This window comes from Magnolia sinica, chromosome 6 (assembly GCF_029962835.1).
Source record: "Magnolia sinica isolate HGM2019 chromosome 6, MsV1, whole genome shotgun sequence".
Classification (NCBI taxonomy): Eukaryota; Viridiplantae; Streptophyta; class Magnoliopsida; order Magnoliales; family Magnoliaceae; genus Magnolia; species Magnolia sinica.
Window position 1 is genome coordinate 98665353 of NC_080578.1, and position 16164 is coordinate 98681516.

Consider the following 16164-nt stretch of genomic DNA (forward strand, 5'->3'; position numbering starts at 1 on the left):
CCCTTTGTTAGATTTAGGTCGAGGTCGCTTCTCATCGCCATGTAGATAGGAGAGGGTGTTCCCTGTAGCTTATCGTTGAAGGATTGAAGGATCCGACGAACCGTCTTCGAGAATTTGGGGATTTTTTTAGGTTGTGGGGGGGGGGGGGGGGGGTTCTGGGGTTTGGGAGCATTGAGATTTTGATCGGGAGGGGTATTCAGATCTAGGTTCGGGTCCATGCTGAGGTCTTTAGACTCGTCGTGTTGTTTGGGTAAGCGAGATGGGGCCACATGTCTTCTCGCGAGACACCCTACACTCTCCTTATAGCCGTCCATATGGATGGGAGCTGCAATCAGAGTATGTGTCACTCTCGAAGGCCCTCTCTAATGCCTTTGTGCGTCACGAGGGGCGGAGAAATCGAGACAACACAGCTGCGATTCTGCGCAGTTGACCCGTGTACATTGAGACGACTATTCCAGAGAGGGAACAACTGTAACCTGCACACGAAATTGTGGAGTTTCGTTGGAGCACCGAAATTGTGCTCCTTCATGCTCCCTGGATCCCACAGAAGGGAGGAGTGTCTCTGGTTCTCCAGATGTCGCCCCACCTGGGGATGCAAGCGTCTTTCGCCTCTCTTTGCACCAGAAGGAGGGATTTGTTGTCAGCTTGAATCTTGGGGGGGAGGGGGGGATCCCCTTTCTTTCTTCTTACGCAGACTCTAATGACAGCCATTTCCTCCCCTACTTTTGTCTTCAGATCTAGCTCGATGAGAGATCCCAGGAGTTTTGTTGTGGCAATGAAGAACTCCTCGTACCATAGCTCCATAGGGATTACCCAGACTAGAATCCACACTTCCTCCATCCCAAACATGGAGAATTTGTCCCAGCTAAGAACCTTTGATACAGGGCCATTGGCATGGATGGATCCAACAATAATCAATAGTTCCTGATTAATTCCCGGACTAACCTTGACCCATAACTCATTGAAACCGATCAGTTTTATATTGTATTTTCCTGGTTTGATTCCGCAACACTCGTCGATCCAATCCCGGACCTACGCGATCAAAGCCCCTTCCTTAACTATCATCACCACCGTGTCACGCAACTTCGCTCTTTGACGATTCAATCTCTCTGGGGAGATGATAATTACGTTATTGCTAGAGTTACCAGCAGATTCGACGTAGATTGAATCTGTCAACTTGGTTGAGGCCTTCTTGGGAGAGCAGGGGTCAACGTCGATTGATTTCGAATTCTCTGTGCGGTTAGGATTCAAAAGGGCGTCTCTGAAAGAGACACCTCCATACTTTTGTTGAGCCTTCGGTTGGGGGTTGGCCTATTGAGCAATATGAGCCTTTTGTCTAGTTTGATAGCTTTTACTTTTGGCGTGGGGGATATCCGGGCCAAATCTCGCACTCTGAACTAACAAGGGCACCCCAGCAAATTTCTCTCCATGTAACATTTCTACCGCTCTGGCTAGCTCTTCTTCTGAGCTCATCTTCACTAATGCAAAGCCCCTGTAATGCCCTGTTAGTCTATCTCTTGGCATAATGACATCCATTACTGCGCTTGCTCGACCGAATATTCTGGAGATGTTGATGGGGAGCCATCCATCAGGGTACCCTCTGACGAAGAGGGTTGGGTAACAGTGCTTGGATGTCACTATAGGTTTAGAAGAGATGACTTTTCTTCTATTGCGCAAAATCTGTCTTGGTTGCACAAATAGCACATATTAGGGATAATCGTAGATCTCTTTTGTAGGTTGTCAATTGTCAGCACCTTGTTTCTACCTACCAACCATGTGAAGGCAGCTACTTTTGGGGGCGCACCATAGAACCAAAAATACCCCTACACATCAAGGAAATTACCAAAATACCCCTACGCGTGTGCAAATTATGTAAACAGCCAATGTGGGGTTATATTGGAGATCTTTCGGGATTTAGAATCTGTCCTAGTTGTTTTATTTTCTTGTTTAGATTTGAGTTCTAGATGCCAATCTGTATTGATTTAACATGTGTTTTAGGTATAAACATTGCGAAGTCAATATTTTCAATATCCGTCATTAGCACTATAAAAGGACCTGTACGGCCACACATATACGATTTATTGATGATTATTAAAAATGGAAGGAAATTTCTTCTTTCCCTCCAAGATATGTCATTGAAACCCAAATATAAAAGGGAAGTAACAGAGAGGACATTATGTGACATCAAATACCTGGGCAATATGACTAAAGGAAGAGGTTAAGAACTCAAAATTTTTTTCACAAAATTGTTGATGCACAAGAAATATAGGAACAACAGCTTAGTGGTGAAAGGTAGTAGGGTGGAAAATAGAAAAGAAGTCAGTAGTGTGTGTTTGTGTGGTGGTGGTGATGGTGGAGGGGACTGAAATGCCTTGATTCTTGCAGAATCCTATGAATTCTGCCTGTTTGTATTCTGTACCATTGTCTGACGTGAGACACTTAACCTGTCTCCCAATTTGCTTCTCTACTTCCCAATTCAATTGCTTGAACCTGGCAAACACCTCTGACTTGCGCTTCATGAAGTAGACCCAAACATTCATCAAGTACTTGTTTATGAAGGTCACGAAGTATTGTGCCCTTACCTTAGATGGTACTGTCACTGGCCCCCGAACATCAGAATGAACATAGTCAAGCACCTCGCTGCTAGTGTGCGTAACAGTCTTGAACCTTACCCTGCAATGCTTGCTTAAGATACAATGCTCAGAGAAACCCACCTTGCATGCCTAACTCCCTTTAACAGTTTCCGTTTGTAGAGTTTCATCATGCCCCTCTCACTCATATGCCTCAATTGCATATGCCATAGATTTGTATCATCTGTACTAGATTCTGCATGTGAGGTGGTAGTGGTGTCACCCATAATTGTGCTTCCGACTAACTTGTACAAATTTTCAACCTTATGTCCCCTCATCAACACCATTGCACCTCTGGTGACCTTTAATACACTGCCAGATGCAGTGAACATGCAACCGTTTATATCTAAAACTTCTAAGGATATTGAGTTTTTCTTTACCTTTGGAACATGCCTTACATCACCTAGAGTCCGAATGACTCCGTCAAACATCCTTACCTTGATTATTCTTATTCCAATGGTCTTGCATGCCGCATTATTCCCCATTAGAACACATCCACCATCATAGGACTTGTAGGAAGCGAACTAAGTCCTATTCAAGCACATGTGATATGAACATTCCAAATATAGAATCCAAGTGTCTAATATACGACTCGTACCTGAAGAGATTGAGAGGAGGTCTCCTTCTGAGTTCTCTTCTGCTATACTCGTTGATTCACATGTGTTCCCTTTTTGTGATATGAACATTTCGAATCTAGAATCCAAGTGCTTAAGAGACGACTTGTACCTGAAGAGATCAAGAGGTCTCCTGAGTTCTCTTTTGCTACACTCGCTGATTCACTTGTGTTCCCTTTTCCTTTGCTTTTCAGGTCACCCTTCTATTTCTAGTAGTCTCTCTTTAAGTACCTCTTTATGCCACAATAGAAGCATCCGTCCTTTGCCTTCAATTTCAATCTGGACCTTTTCTTCTTGTCGGATCGAGATCGCTCTACGGATCACCCATGTCCCTAACCCCCTTTCGTGACTAGCCCTTTCGCCTGAGAGTCCTCATCACTCGACTTCTTCCTCATCTCGTTGAAAACAAGTATCGTGGTAATTTCTTCAATCTTCATTGTATTTTTCCCATATAGCAGAGTAACGATGAGATGGTCGTATGACGGGAGAAGCGATGCTAGAAGTAGCACCGCTTTATCTTCTTCCTTAACCGTCTCTTTGAGCCTTACCAACTCACTACAGACCTTTGTAAATGTGTTCATGTTCTGTAGGAGATCCGATCCTTTAATTTTAGCCCGAAAAGTTATTTATTCACAAACAACTTATTTGTTAGGGACTTTGACATGTATAAGTCTTCTATCTTTTTCCACATTTCTAGGGGAGATTTCTCATCGAAGACATTGTACATAACTTCATCCGACAAACATAACGAATGGTGTTCATAGCTTTCCCCCTAAGATCGCTGCAGTCATCATCTGACATTTTCTCAGGATTTGTTTCCAACAATGCCTTGATCAAACCTTATGAAACTAGAACATCCTTGACCTTTTGCACAAACTAAAATTGTTCTTCCATCAAACTTCTGTATATCAAATTTTGATCCCGACATCTTCGTTGAATCCCAAACGTCTAACTTATTGTTTTAATACCACTTTGTTGGAGAAAACTGGATCCTTATCACACCACAACTATGCAAACCCGAGCCACAACAAACCTAGATCAAACCCTAGGTATTAGAATTCGGATCTAACACCACTGCTAATCTGTGCACCTTGCGGAAACACAATAAACGAAGATAAAACAATATAATAATGCAGATAACCAAACTAAAAGCAAACAACCACAAACATATGATATTTTATATGGAAAACCCTTACGGGTAAAAAACACGGCACAGTGGCAGAGATCCACTATAATCAAAACCTTAAGAGTTTACGGACTCACCTTCTTTGATTACAGATGTACACTATGCGCAATCCCTCAAGAAATCCTTCCCAAGTCCTTACAAGTGTTGGAAACCCCTCTCACCTCGTAAACCATTTCCCTTAAAGAGAACACTCGTAATACAATTGAAGCCCTAATCCTAGATTAGGCTTAAATAGCCTGATTCTCGCAACTCTGCATAACAAATTCGTTTGGACCGGGTCAAGCCGATGAATTTTCCGGTCAAACCAAAATCGACCAAAACTTCACAACGAGCAAGCAGAGAATTCACCCAATTTTCAGTCTGATCGAATCAGACCTCGGTCGAACTGAAAATTGCAATCTCTGCATAGCAAATTGGAAAAATCCAAGACACCCTCACAACAATGGACCGATACATACCAAATAAAGGAAAGACCTTCACCAAATATACAAGGCAAAGCTTTTCAACTTAAAATATCACAATAAGGTCATTCAATCCATAAACAGTAAATGGTTATATTCAATCGCTTCTAAAGAAAAAAAAAATAAAAATCATTATTATAAGGCTGATCTTCTCGACTGAGTTGAAGTGGAATGGGTTCGGGTATGGAAGTAAGGAAGTGGCAACTATCAATGTGGGAGCTCCCAAGGAATTTTTTACACAAACAATCCTAAATAAATTAAAGCATACATTTACATACACTAAACATCTAGGAATCTACTTATTTAGTTATGGTGTTTATAGAAACTCAAAAATGCTATGTTAAGAAAAAAATTTTAAAAAAAATAATAATAATAACAGTGATTGAGTTAGAAAATACAGTGTTGATTAAGTTTTGATGGGGTTTACGGAGTTGATTGAGTTAAAGACAATCTTGGTGAAATAACAGTGATGGAGATTGGTTGTAAAGCAATAGGAGGCTTAGAAGTGGAAGTGGGAGAAAGCTTGAGACTCCAGAACAGGAGACGAGATTCCAAAGCATCCAGACCTGGAGTGGAAGATAGCTATGACCTTGTTGCTGGACTTGCTGGAGCCGCTGCAAAAATTTCTCCCTCTGATCAGGCGCAATCTCAGTTCTTCCACGAACCTGTCCCTGAAATTAACTTAAATTTAGCATCTTCCTCATTATCATCTTAGCATTTCTCCCATCAATTTGGGGTCGTCTTTTAAATGATAAACTGGTAATTGTTTTGCAATCAGTTGCCTGATGGATATCAGGATGAATCATTTAGCAAAAGACACAATAATGCCATCAAGACAGCTCCCAGAAACATTTAACTTTTACCTTTTAGTGAATGAACAGCATTTAAAAATTAAAAGTTGTCATTAGAATACTTTTCCACATGGACCAATTCCTCGACAAAACATAACGACAGCCAAAGTACAATCTACAAAAGATTTAGACGGCGTTTCACCAGCAATATGAAAACTTCCTGAGATTTATTTATTTAGCCTTCTACTGACCAAGATAGAGCTCTTTTTAAATATGACTGGCCCAGGTAGAGCTCTATTCACCAGTTCATTAGCATTACAAAATAAAAATAACAACAACAACAAAAATAATAATAACAACAATAATACTACTAACAATAATGACAATAATAACAACAGCAGCAACAACAACAATAACTATAAGAAGAAGAAAAAAAAACTATAACAAGAATAATAAGATAACAATAACAATAACAGCGACAACAATAATACCTATAAAACAATGATGACGATGACAGCGAAGACAACGATGACAATGACAACAACAATAACAAACAATAATAATAGAGCAATATATGTAATCTCAGAACAGGCCCCATTCAGTTGCCCTGATCATGTCAAACCAATAGGGGTACACTAAGGAAAAACAATGAGACGAAGCCATATACATGAAGGCAAAATAACATGACCAAGTCATGGATGATATGATGTAAACAATAGTTCTGGAAAGTGCAGACTTAAGATTTTTACATAGGTCTATCACAAGTTCACAACAGCATTTAGTCATGGAGTACTAGAGAATTTCTACCTGAGGCTTTGCACAATATATGCAGGTTCTCTATAGTGACAAGTGGGGCCCATTCTTCAGTAATCCAGTCTATTTTTCTGTTGATGGACCAGGCCTCAACTCATATTGGAAAATCCAAACCACCAGTAATTGGACTTTTATCAGGTGAATGTGGATAGATGTTGTATTTCTCTTCTTTTGTGGGCGACAAATTGAAACATTATGATGGTCCAATCAGGGAGATTTTTTTGGGCATGCTCCATCCAACATTTTACACAACAGAACAGTGGTCTGGACTGGCAATGGGCCCACTACTCGTCATCAATGAAAACCTGCATATACTGAACAAAGCCTTGGATCATGTATGCCATAATTCCTTTGGGTTATCATGGATGCATGCACCGGCTGTTTCTTACTCAGTTAGCTTTTTACAGCTTGCCCTTCAAAATAAAAGAGTCTGCAAAATCAGTAACCAGTGCTCATGTAAAGATCAGATTCTAACAACAACACGCTAGAAGACCAATGAAGAAAATAAAATGAAGGATAAGATTATTAAAAAACTTCGACATTCTGGAATCAAATATAAGCTTTTGACTTCCCAGCATGAAAAAGAATGCATGCACATATCACATCATTCATCCATAAGAGAAGAAGAATGGTTATAAACAAATTGTTACAAAAGTTCAAGCAAAAGAATTGGATTAGAGAGAAGACAACTGCAGGAAGCAGTGTTAAGCTTCTGATTTTCCATCATGGAAATGAATGCGTGTAACGCTTTAGAGCACTTATCTATAAGAGACGAAACAATCCCAATCAACATCACTTTACACAGTGAATTGACAATTGAAAATAAAAAGCAAAAACATAACTTACATCTCAACGAAAAAAAAAAAAAAAGGAAAAAAATATCCTCAGGAGCATGCAAGCAGAAATATGTTTATCATGAATCACTCTACCCAAAATTTACCCAAGGAAAACCTTGACCCATTAATGGCAAGAGCAATGTTGCAATTATAGTACATCAACAGTAAATTATAACAATGGAGTTTTTGAATGTTGAAACATGATAGGATTATCAAACAACCAACACTGTAATATTAACAATCATTTATTATATACCATATCATGTCGTCCTTTGATGCAAGGTAGATGAAGAAACTGAGAAGACACCATATCAGGATGCGAAAATCAGGTTAAGAAATATATCTGGAAGAACAAAACTAAAATCAAGCCCAGGCCCCAGGTTTGAAATTTGCCATAACAGGTCATAATGGCTGGGGCCAAAATCTGTTATGAGCCATTTCATCGGCCGTTATGGCTGAAATAACGATCTTTAATTATTTTAAATATAGAAACAATCCATCTGGTAGTCATACACCAGCTAGTCCCAAGCGCAAGTAGAAGAGGGTCTACGTGTGGGCAGCCAGTTGCCAAACCTTTTGACAAGCAAACTATGACCCAAACCCCATAGCTGGGACAAGCGAATGATGAAGAAGATAAAAATAAATATATACTGGGTGTTAAGAACCAAGATAGTGGGCAACGTATCAGCATGATGATCAATACAAGCAATATTTTTTTAATATATTACATTATTTATTTTACTCTTAAATGTCACTACAAAACATAGTCACTAAAGCGTGAAGGAAAGCAGAAACAAATTCAGGTTTGTGAGCAGGGAGGCGCCTCTTTCAAAATGTAAACAAGTGTAAATAGGTGGGAAGCAGGAGTATGAGTGAGAGCCTGAAGCAGGGACTCGAAGCAGGAGTGGCATCTAGTTAAAAGGATCCTGCAACTAAGGCTGCAATGGACTAAAGTAGTGGTCATTATACACAATATGCCAACCTATCAGCAACCAGAACAGCAGTTACAAGGCAAGCTGTTATTCCACCCTCACCCCATCACGTAACAGGCATGCCCTGCTACCATTAGAAAAACATGCACCAAGCTGATACCTCATACCTTAAAAAATAATAATAATAATAAAGACGGAAAGACAAATAAATACCATTTCATTCTGGTTTTGAAATGAACTTGCACTGGGAGGTCTCCATTGTACTCCAGTAACTGGTGAAGGTGAGAAAACTCTTCCGCCTATTATAGCACCTTCTCGAATGTTATTAGGATCAGCTGAACCTGTTACATCAGTAGCCTTGGAGACTTGCTGCAAGAGCGTTCGATTGCTCAGTGGGGAAGCAAGTGGCTGTGCCACAGGACTACCACTTACAATTCTCTCATCAGCCCCTAGAATGTTCCTCTTTGTCAAATCAGAGACTGCAGGACCTGCACCAAGGGCTCCATTGCTTGGTATTCCACTGCCAGAACTCAAACTCAAAGGAACAGTAGATGCTTGGCTGGATGCACCTCCAAGAACAGAGCCTCTGCCAATACCTCTCCCCGTTCCAATATCAGTGAGAACTGGAGATGCTCGACGGGCAGGAAAGCTTGTGTTTTCATCCTCCTTTGCTGAAGTAGCCAAAGTTATAGGAGATGATAAAGCAGGAGCAACTGAGTTCTCCATGCTACCCTTGACATATACTGGACCTGAAAGGATTGCTGAAGCAGTTGATCCACCAACCAAGTTGCGACCAGAGATGTTGCTCGAAGCAATGCTTGTGTTTGTACCTGTTGGCGTACCAGAACCAGTGCCAGCAGTAGCTGTGGAAACTGAAGAACCCGTTATGCCATTTTTAGAAAACGGATTTCTTGGAGCAATATCAGAATTACTGTCCTGGGAAGCTGTCTCTTCAGCTTGTTCCTGAATGGAGGTACTCTGCTGAGAGCTAGGTGTTAATGTGACCTGTATATATCATAAATAAATAAATAAAAACAAGCACCTACAAACAAAGGCAAGTAAACAACTGTCATTACAGGCTTATCCCTGTGGAAACTAATGAACAGAGAATGAATAAGCAATGAAACAGGCTCTAAAGTATGTGGGCCTGTTTGGTGTTGCTTCTAGCAATGGCAAAATTTGATTTCCAATAAACACTTTGGAACTGTTTATCTAGAATTGGCCATGCAAAATCGATTCCCAATAAACAAGCTTGGTAAACATAAAGCGGGGGGGGGGGGGGGGGGCGGCTTCCAATGTGATATGCCCACTGATTATTATTATTATTATTAATTTGCAAGATGAGAATTTTATTGGAAAGCCAAGAAAGGCAGGAAGAAAAAAAGAAAAAAAGAAAAAAAGAAAAAAAAAAAAAGGAGGAGAACCGAAAGGAACACTAAATACAGAAGCCCAACCCAAGGCCACACCAAGAGCTGATTATATATGTGGCATATAATCAAATCAAATTAAATTGTGCAAATTATGGGTCCAATTTAGATGTATCATGAACTAAAAATTATGTTTATTTGATTATCTAGTTATTAGATTGGTTGAAATTTATTGGGATGTAATACAATGAAAAATATGCGGTGTTTCTCTTTGAACAAACAAGTGTCAATGAATCAGAGATTAGGATTGATTAACCAATCTGATTTTGGGACTGTTACTATAGTGACAGTGCCGCATGTACAGTTTTAGGGTGGCTGTGTATCAAGCATTACAGGCTGCAAGAGTATCAAATAGCTCCCAGCCAAACGAATTGGAGAATGCACTAAGGAGGCTGGTTCCTCTTGAGTCCTTGCGGAATAATCTTGTTCTACAAGTAATGCATGTAGAGCCCACAAAGCTTGTTTATTGCATCCCACCTGCCCAGAGTTTAGACCCCCAAAAGAAAGTTGGACACCCCCAAAACCAGGTGGATCCATTCATCATGTGGTCCACCACTTGAGTTTGGAGGTTTTTGGATGGTTGTCCATTATTTCTATGGTCAGGCCTGACTTTTGGGGCATCACATTATCATGGTGGAGCGCACATGATGCACAGTCAGATGGCATACACACAATATGTTAGGCCCACCACAAGAAATAATGGAAAACCATCTAAAAACCTCCAAATTTATGTGGTGGCCCACATGATGGTTGGATCAGCCTGGTTTTTGGGACGTCCAAATCTCATGATGGGTCTACCTTGATAGACAGGTTGGATGTCATAAACACACTCCGGTAGGCCCCCCATGAAGCACTTGCAATAAGTATTCCTGCCTGCATTACCAAATAACTCCCCATATTCTATAGCTGATTGAATTGGAGAAGGGTTTCCTTCCCACTGGCATCATGCATTGGAGTAATTAGCGTGGGAATGGAACATATGATATAGATGAGGCGGACTCACATTTATCATCAACAGGGTAAACCATGAACATGCTAGTGACCAAAAATAATGCTGGTCAGCTGACAAGAAGATCAAACTAGTATAAAAAAAAGGGCTGTTAGGAAAAAGTCCAACAGTCCAGATTCAACATGCATGTGCAGGTGACTTGATGAGTGTGCTACCCTGATCTTTGATATGGAAGAGTCAACGTACACCCCATCCGACGAATGGCCAGGATTTTGAAACGTTTTGTATTAATGAAAATCTGAAATGTGTTTTGCCCTCCTCAAATCACATTCACCCACTCTAGCACAGATATGATCTTGGGAACAACTTTTCATTGTCCACCCGCTCAAACAAAATCGTGACGACTGATCATCCACGCACTCAAACAAAATCCTGACGCTCGATCAGCTTCAACATAAAGCTATATTGTTAATTGGCTTCCATCTCCATTCATGGAGTGTGTGTGTGTGTGTGTGTGTGTGTGTGTGTGTGTGAGAGAGAGAGAGAGAGAGAGAGAGAGAGCAATCTGCTTATTCATTGTCCGTTTTCCAATGTGATTGGGAGTTATATCCTTAGCCTCTTCGGCAATGCTAGAATCAGTTGAATACTTGTTGGAGGCTTAGATCATATAGGCCTTAAATTGGTGGGATGCAAGATTTTGTGGCAGTTACCCTTCCAGCCAAGGTATTATGTAACAGTAACTGCCAGCGTATGGCCCCCATATCACCCAATAGGACCCCACAGAAGCCAAAACCTTTTTATTTGTTTGGAAAAAATATCAAATTAATGGTAAATTTCAGGGAAAAAAAAACATGTGAGGATCCCAAACATTTGTTCTTTTTCAGTTTTAGACATGTATTTGATGGTGTAATGGATCATTTTTTGGTAAGAATGTTGTCAGTCGAGCAATGTCAACTTGACCAGCTGAAAGTTGACCAAATAGGCCCTAATCAAACACAAGTCAAAGCATGATTTGGTGGATTGGTGCTTATTACATACAAGTACAACAAAACAAAGATGAAAAAATGAAAGAAAAAAGAAAAAAGAAAAAAGGTGATAATTTATGGTTGCAGATAATTGAAAATAATTTTGTTTTTCAAAGTGTGCCTTTATGGTTGTAACACCTTGTAACGGCATATCAGCCCTGTAACGGTGCCAAAATGGGGTGTATCAGTCAATACTGACCAATACGGCCCTTTTTTGTTCATTACTGACTGATTCACCTCTATATTGCATAATGGAGGTGGCCTTTTCCTTTACGTAAAGGCTTTTATAGTCATAATGAAACTGTTATTTAATACCATGCTTCCAGTGATTTGGTGGCCAATTTGGAAAGAGCAGAACAATCTTGCTTTGAGAAGCAGTGGGAAGCAATGCTAAGGTGGCTGAATCGGCAACAAGAAAATAATCTCATGGACCGTGGCTAGAAAGGAATTTCAAGGAGTATGTCCTAGATCTATCCAAATGGTGGCTGGAGGTTACAGAAGATAGGGAAGTCATCTCACCACCTTGGCACGTCTACACTCCGCCTAAAGGAAAATTGAAACCTAGTTTTGATGGAAGTTCAAAAGGAAACCAAGGCCCTGCTGGTTCAAGGGGGGTTATTAATGAAACGGGGGAGGTTCAAGGTGCATTTGCAGGATTCATAAGCATTTTGGACTATATCAAAGCAGAGATGCATGCTCCTTGGCTTGGCTTCAAAGAATTGGTTCAGCGACAGGCACCCCCTTCAATAATGAAAGGAGATTCTATGATCACCATTTGGTGGACTGAATTCTCCAGGGTCTACCCTTGGTTTCTTGCTTGCTGGATCAACAAAATTAGAGACTTGAAAACACTTAGTTGATAGTTACTTTTTCTCATATTGACCAAGAGGCTAATTCTGCTGCCAATGAGGTAGCCTAAAAAGGAAACAATATCTAGGCTATTGTAACAGGGGATTCATTCCCTCTTTTGTAATTTTCTTCTTTTTTAATAAAATTTTCACCCTTCATAAAAAGAAAGAAATCGTAGTAACGGCTTGGATCCTGTAGTTCAATGGTAGACAAGGGAGCTAATATTGAGGTCTCTAGGGCTGGCAAAGGCTATCTGTTTACCTGATTACACAGTTCCAACCCAAGAAAATCATATATGGATATTGGATTTTTACCAGATTTAAAACAATTTATCTAATGATCCAACTGCCCGACTTTTAAGCGTGTCAGATATGGATATTACCATATCCCTATCCACTTACCTGAGGGCATTTTCATCTAATAATATTTTTTACTAAAACATTAAATACTAATATATCAAGTGTTAAGGTCTTGATTGACATTGACATTGATGATGAGGTTGATATGGTGACAGTTGCTATTACTATCTTTTGTCAAAGTTGGTAAGTTTTTGTTTACAGGCTTTAGGATTTGTAACTTAATATTAGTTAATTATACTATGGAATTTGTTTTTCTATTTTTAGGTATTTAACTTATTTTTTATTTTCTTAATTAGAAATAGTCATGATGTAGAGTGGGTCGCGAACACTTCCATGTCCAAGATGGATCAGAGAAGGCCTGATCAGAGGCGGAGGTGATCCGAACCATCAGAACCTTACAACAGGCGTATCTCGCAAACCGGAATGAGTTACTTGATGTACCATATATGATTTTGGGGTAGGAGAAGCTACTTTAGCCAACCAACCAAGCTATGCTGGGTTTCCCACACCGAATTTGCGAGATTCAATCAGATCGATGGTCGAAAATCCATTTTATTTCCGTTCTTACTATTTATAGTAAATTTTAGTTTATTTATAACTCTTCATCCTTTAAGCTTTAGGAGTTGTGTCCAACACGAAAAGTGCTTAGAAAAATTAGGAGAATAACGTGGTTAAGCTAAATAGGACATTTACTATAATTAGTAAATTTACTATTTATAGTAAGTTACGAATTTTAGGGAGTTTGAGTTGGAGTTTGATGCTAAAATTTCTTCCAAGGTTTGGTATCACTATTTAAAGGGTTGTAAATTCGTTTTTATTATCTATCAATGAAATTTCAAATTTTCTAGAATTTATTTCTATTTTCTTATTTTCCCTCGTGGATTCGAGGTATCTCTGTGAGGAGTCCAGAGAAGCTCCGTGGATTCGTAGTAGTAATCCCCTTGAGGAAGACGGTGATCGAACTTATCGCGCCCATCCCTGCGTCAAGTTAGTTATCTGATTACCCGGCTATCCGACTTGTTTGCATAATATCTATATCAACCCATATCCGACTTCTTTGGACAATATCTAAATCTCAATTTGTATTTGATGTCCAAGTTGGATATCGGATACAGATATTGCAATACCCGATCCATATCTGACCTGCTTACAGCCCTAGAGGTCTCAGTTCATGCCCACCCTATGTATATATATATATATATATATATATATATACAGCAACATTAGCAGCAATATCGATATTTTTTCTGGCAAAAAATTACTCCAAATTGGTTTATTCCTAGATAAATTTGCAGCGGTTTTTTTGGTAAGAAAAGGAAGTTGATATTTACAGCCCCTAAAGTTTATGATACATGTCTCTACACATCACAACAATGAAAATGTAACTTTATCAACTCAAAATGGTGTGTGTGTGTGTGTGTGTGTGTGTGTGTGTGTGTAAGACTGTAAATATCAGCTTTTCTAACTGAACGTGTTATTTTCCCTTTTATACTGTGCCTAAACCTATAAAAGCAAAAAGATCGTAGAAGTGTTGGCACCTTGAATTATATAGGTTCCATCATCATCATCTAAGCCTTATCCCAACTAATTGGGGTTGGCTAGCAAATTTCGTTCTGCCATTTCACTCCATAGAAACAAGTATTCATTATCATACTTTTCTCTACATGGGAGACGGAGGCTTTTTTTCACTGTTCTCAGGAAAAAGAGTTTGGTTTCCACCATAAAGTGCAAAAGCAAAAGAGCAAAAGGAGTCTGATACCCCATCATTCCACTCATATAAAGATTTAAGAAAAGTTATTTTCTGGGCTCTAAACAAAGACTTACAGATAATGGAGTTGGTGAAGTTGCAATAGAAGTCTTTAAGCCTAAAACTGCACTAGCTGTAGAAACAGAACCAACCCCCTGCAAAATACAAACATAACTAGATAAATTTGTCAAAACATTCAATATGCCAACAGCTTACCTACATAGAAGCCATATTTTTATGGACTATGTATCTCAATGCCATCAGTACTGGAATCAAATAGAACAAACATTACAATGATCAAGTACAAAACAAACATTTTCTAGAAGGAGGTTTCCTAGCCCCACACAAATCCCTTGTCGCGCAGCGAATTGGCACGTATAGGACATCCAACTCTATATCAGATGGGAACTTGGGACGTCATTTCTTTAAAGGTGACTCTCTTTTTTTTTATTGGGAAAGACAACACAAATTCACCAATCAAACAAAAGAAAAACAAGAAAGAATCGATGATGAGAGATCATTGATCCCAATACAACTGAGAATCACAGACCCAACTCTTTTTGTGTGTGTGTGTAAACACACTAAACAATTTCCCCATCCAAACACACTTAGACTTGCCTGGAGGAACACCCCTTCTAACTGGCTAACTAAATTGCGGAAGGTTCTGTTACTGTGTTCTGCCCATGTTGACCAGAACCCTGCAAACAGGGAAAAACACCAAAGAAACTTCCCTTTTTTATGACAGCACCCTTCAAGCCACACCTGAGAAAAAATCCGCAATCGACCAGGATCACCCAATTGATTTTGAAGAGATCAAGGACCCTTCACCAAACTGATGTCACAAGTATGCAATGCCTGAATAAACGATCCACCGACTCCCCATGGACGCCATCCCAAAGACAGAGAATGCATTTAACCCGACCAAGTCAAAATTAGTGTAGGCTCGGTGGGGGTCAAAATTGTACATCACTCAGGAGAGTTTTCCTGAGATTGTGAATGATTCAGTGATTTGGGAAGTCATGATTATTTGTGTGGGGTTCTTAGAAACAAAAGTCAGCTGAGTTGAATGAGCTAATGAGTTGACTTGGGCAAATAAATAGTTTATACGATTTCAAATTCGCATAAAGGTGCATTGCATTTTTACTGTTTTTAGCTAATTGCCCTAGCCAACTAGAGGAGCCATACAGGGGTGTGCCTACTACTAACTGACCGTCACGTGGGGGACGACACGCATGAGATCCACCCTGTCCATTAGGTGTGTTGCCTCACATTCACCGTGGAGCCCATAAATCAGGCCAGTTCACAACTCAAGGTAGGCCACACTGTAGGGTAGAGTTGGGATGGGATGGTCACCATTATTTGAGAGTGGATTCCATCGTTGTTTACACTTTTTTATGTCCCCCAATTCGTTCATTTGACGTGAATCACCACGACAAAGGGAAGTTCCAAAGATCACACTGTTCAGAATCTCAGGTAGGCCACACCACATGAATTTAAAGGTTATAGGAATGATTTACACTATTCCACATGGTCAGCCCACCTGAA

General features: G+C 39.8%; 1 protein-coding gene across 8 annotated transcripts in view; it reads right to left on the bottom strand.

The window, feature by feature from the left end:
- Window positions 1-16164, bottom strand: part of LOC131249218 (general negative regulator of transcription subunit 3-like) — a 66947-nt gene that overhangs the window by 22202 nt on the left and 28581 nt on the right. For 6 of the 8 annotated variants that reach the window (XM_058249853.1, XM_058249856.1, XM_058249854.1 and 3 more), the window contains 3 exons: window positions 14697-14774; window positions 8477-9268; window positions 5458-5562 (listed from right to left, as the gene is read on the bottom strand). In XM_058249853.1, the coding sequence (XP_058105836.1) occupies window positions 5458-5562; window positions 8477-9268; window positions 14697-14774 (975 nt within the window). The remainder of the gene's footprint in view (window positions 1-5457; window positions 5563-8476; window positions 9269-14696; window positions 14775-16164) is intronic. The other 2 variants (XM_058249857.1, XM_058249858.1) reach the window with 2 other exon arrangements.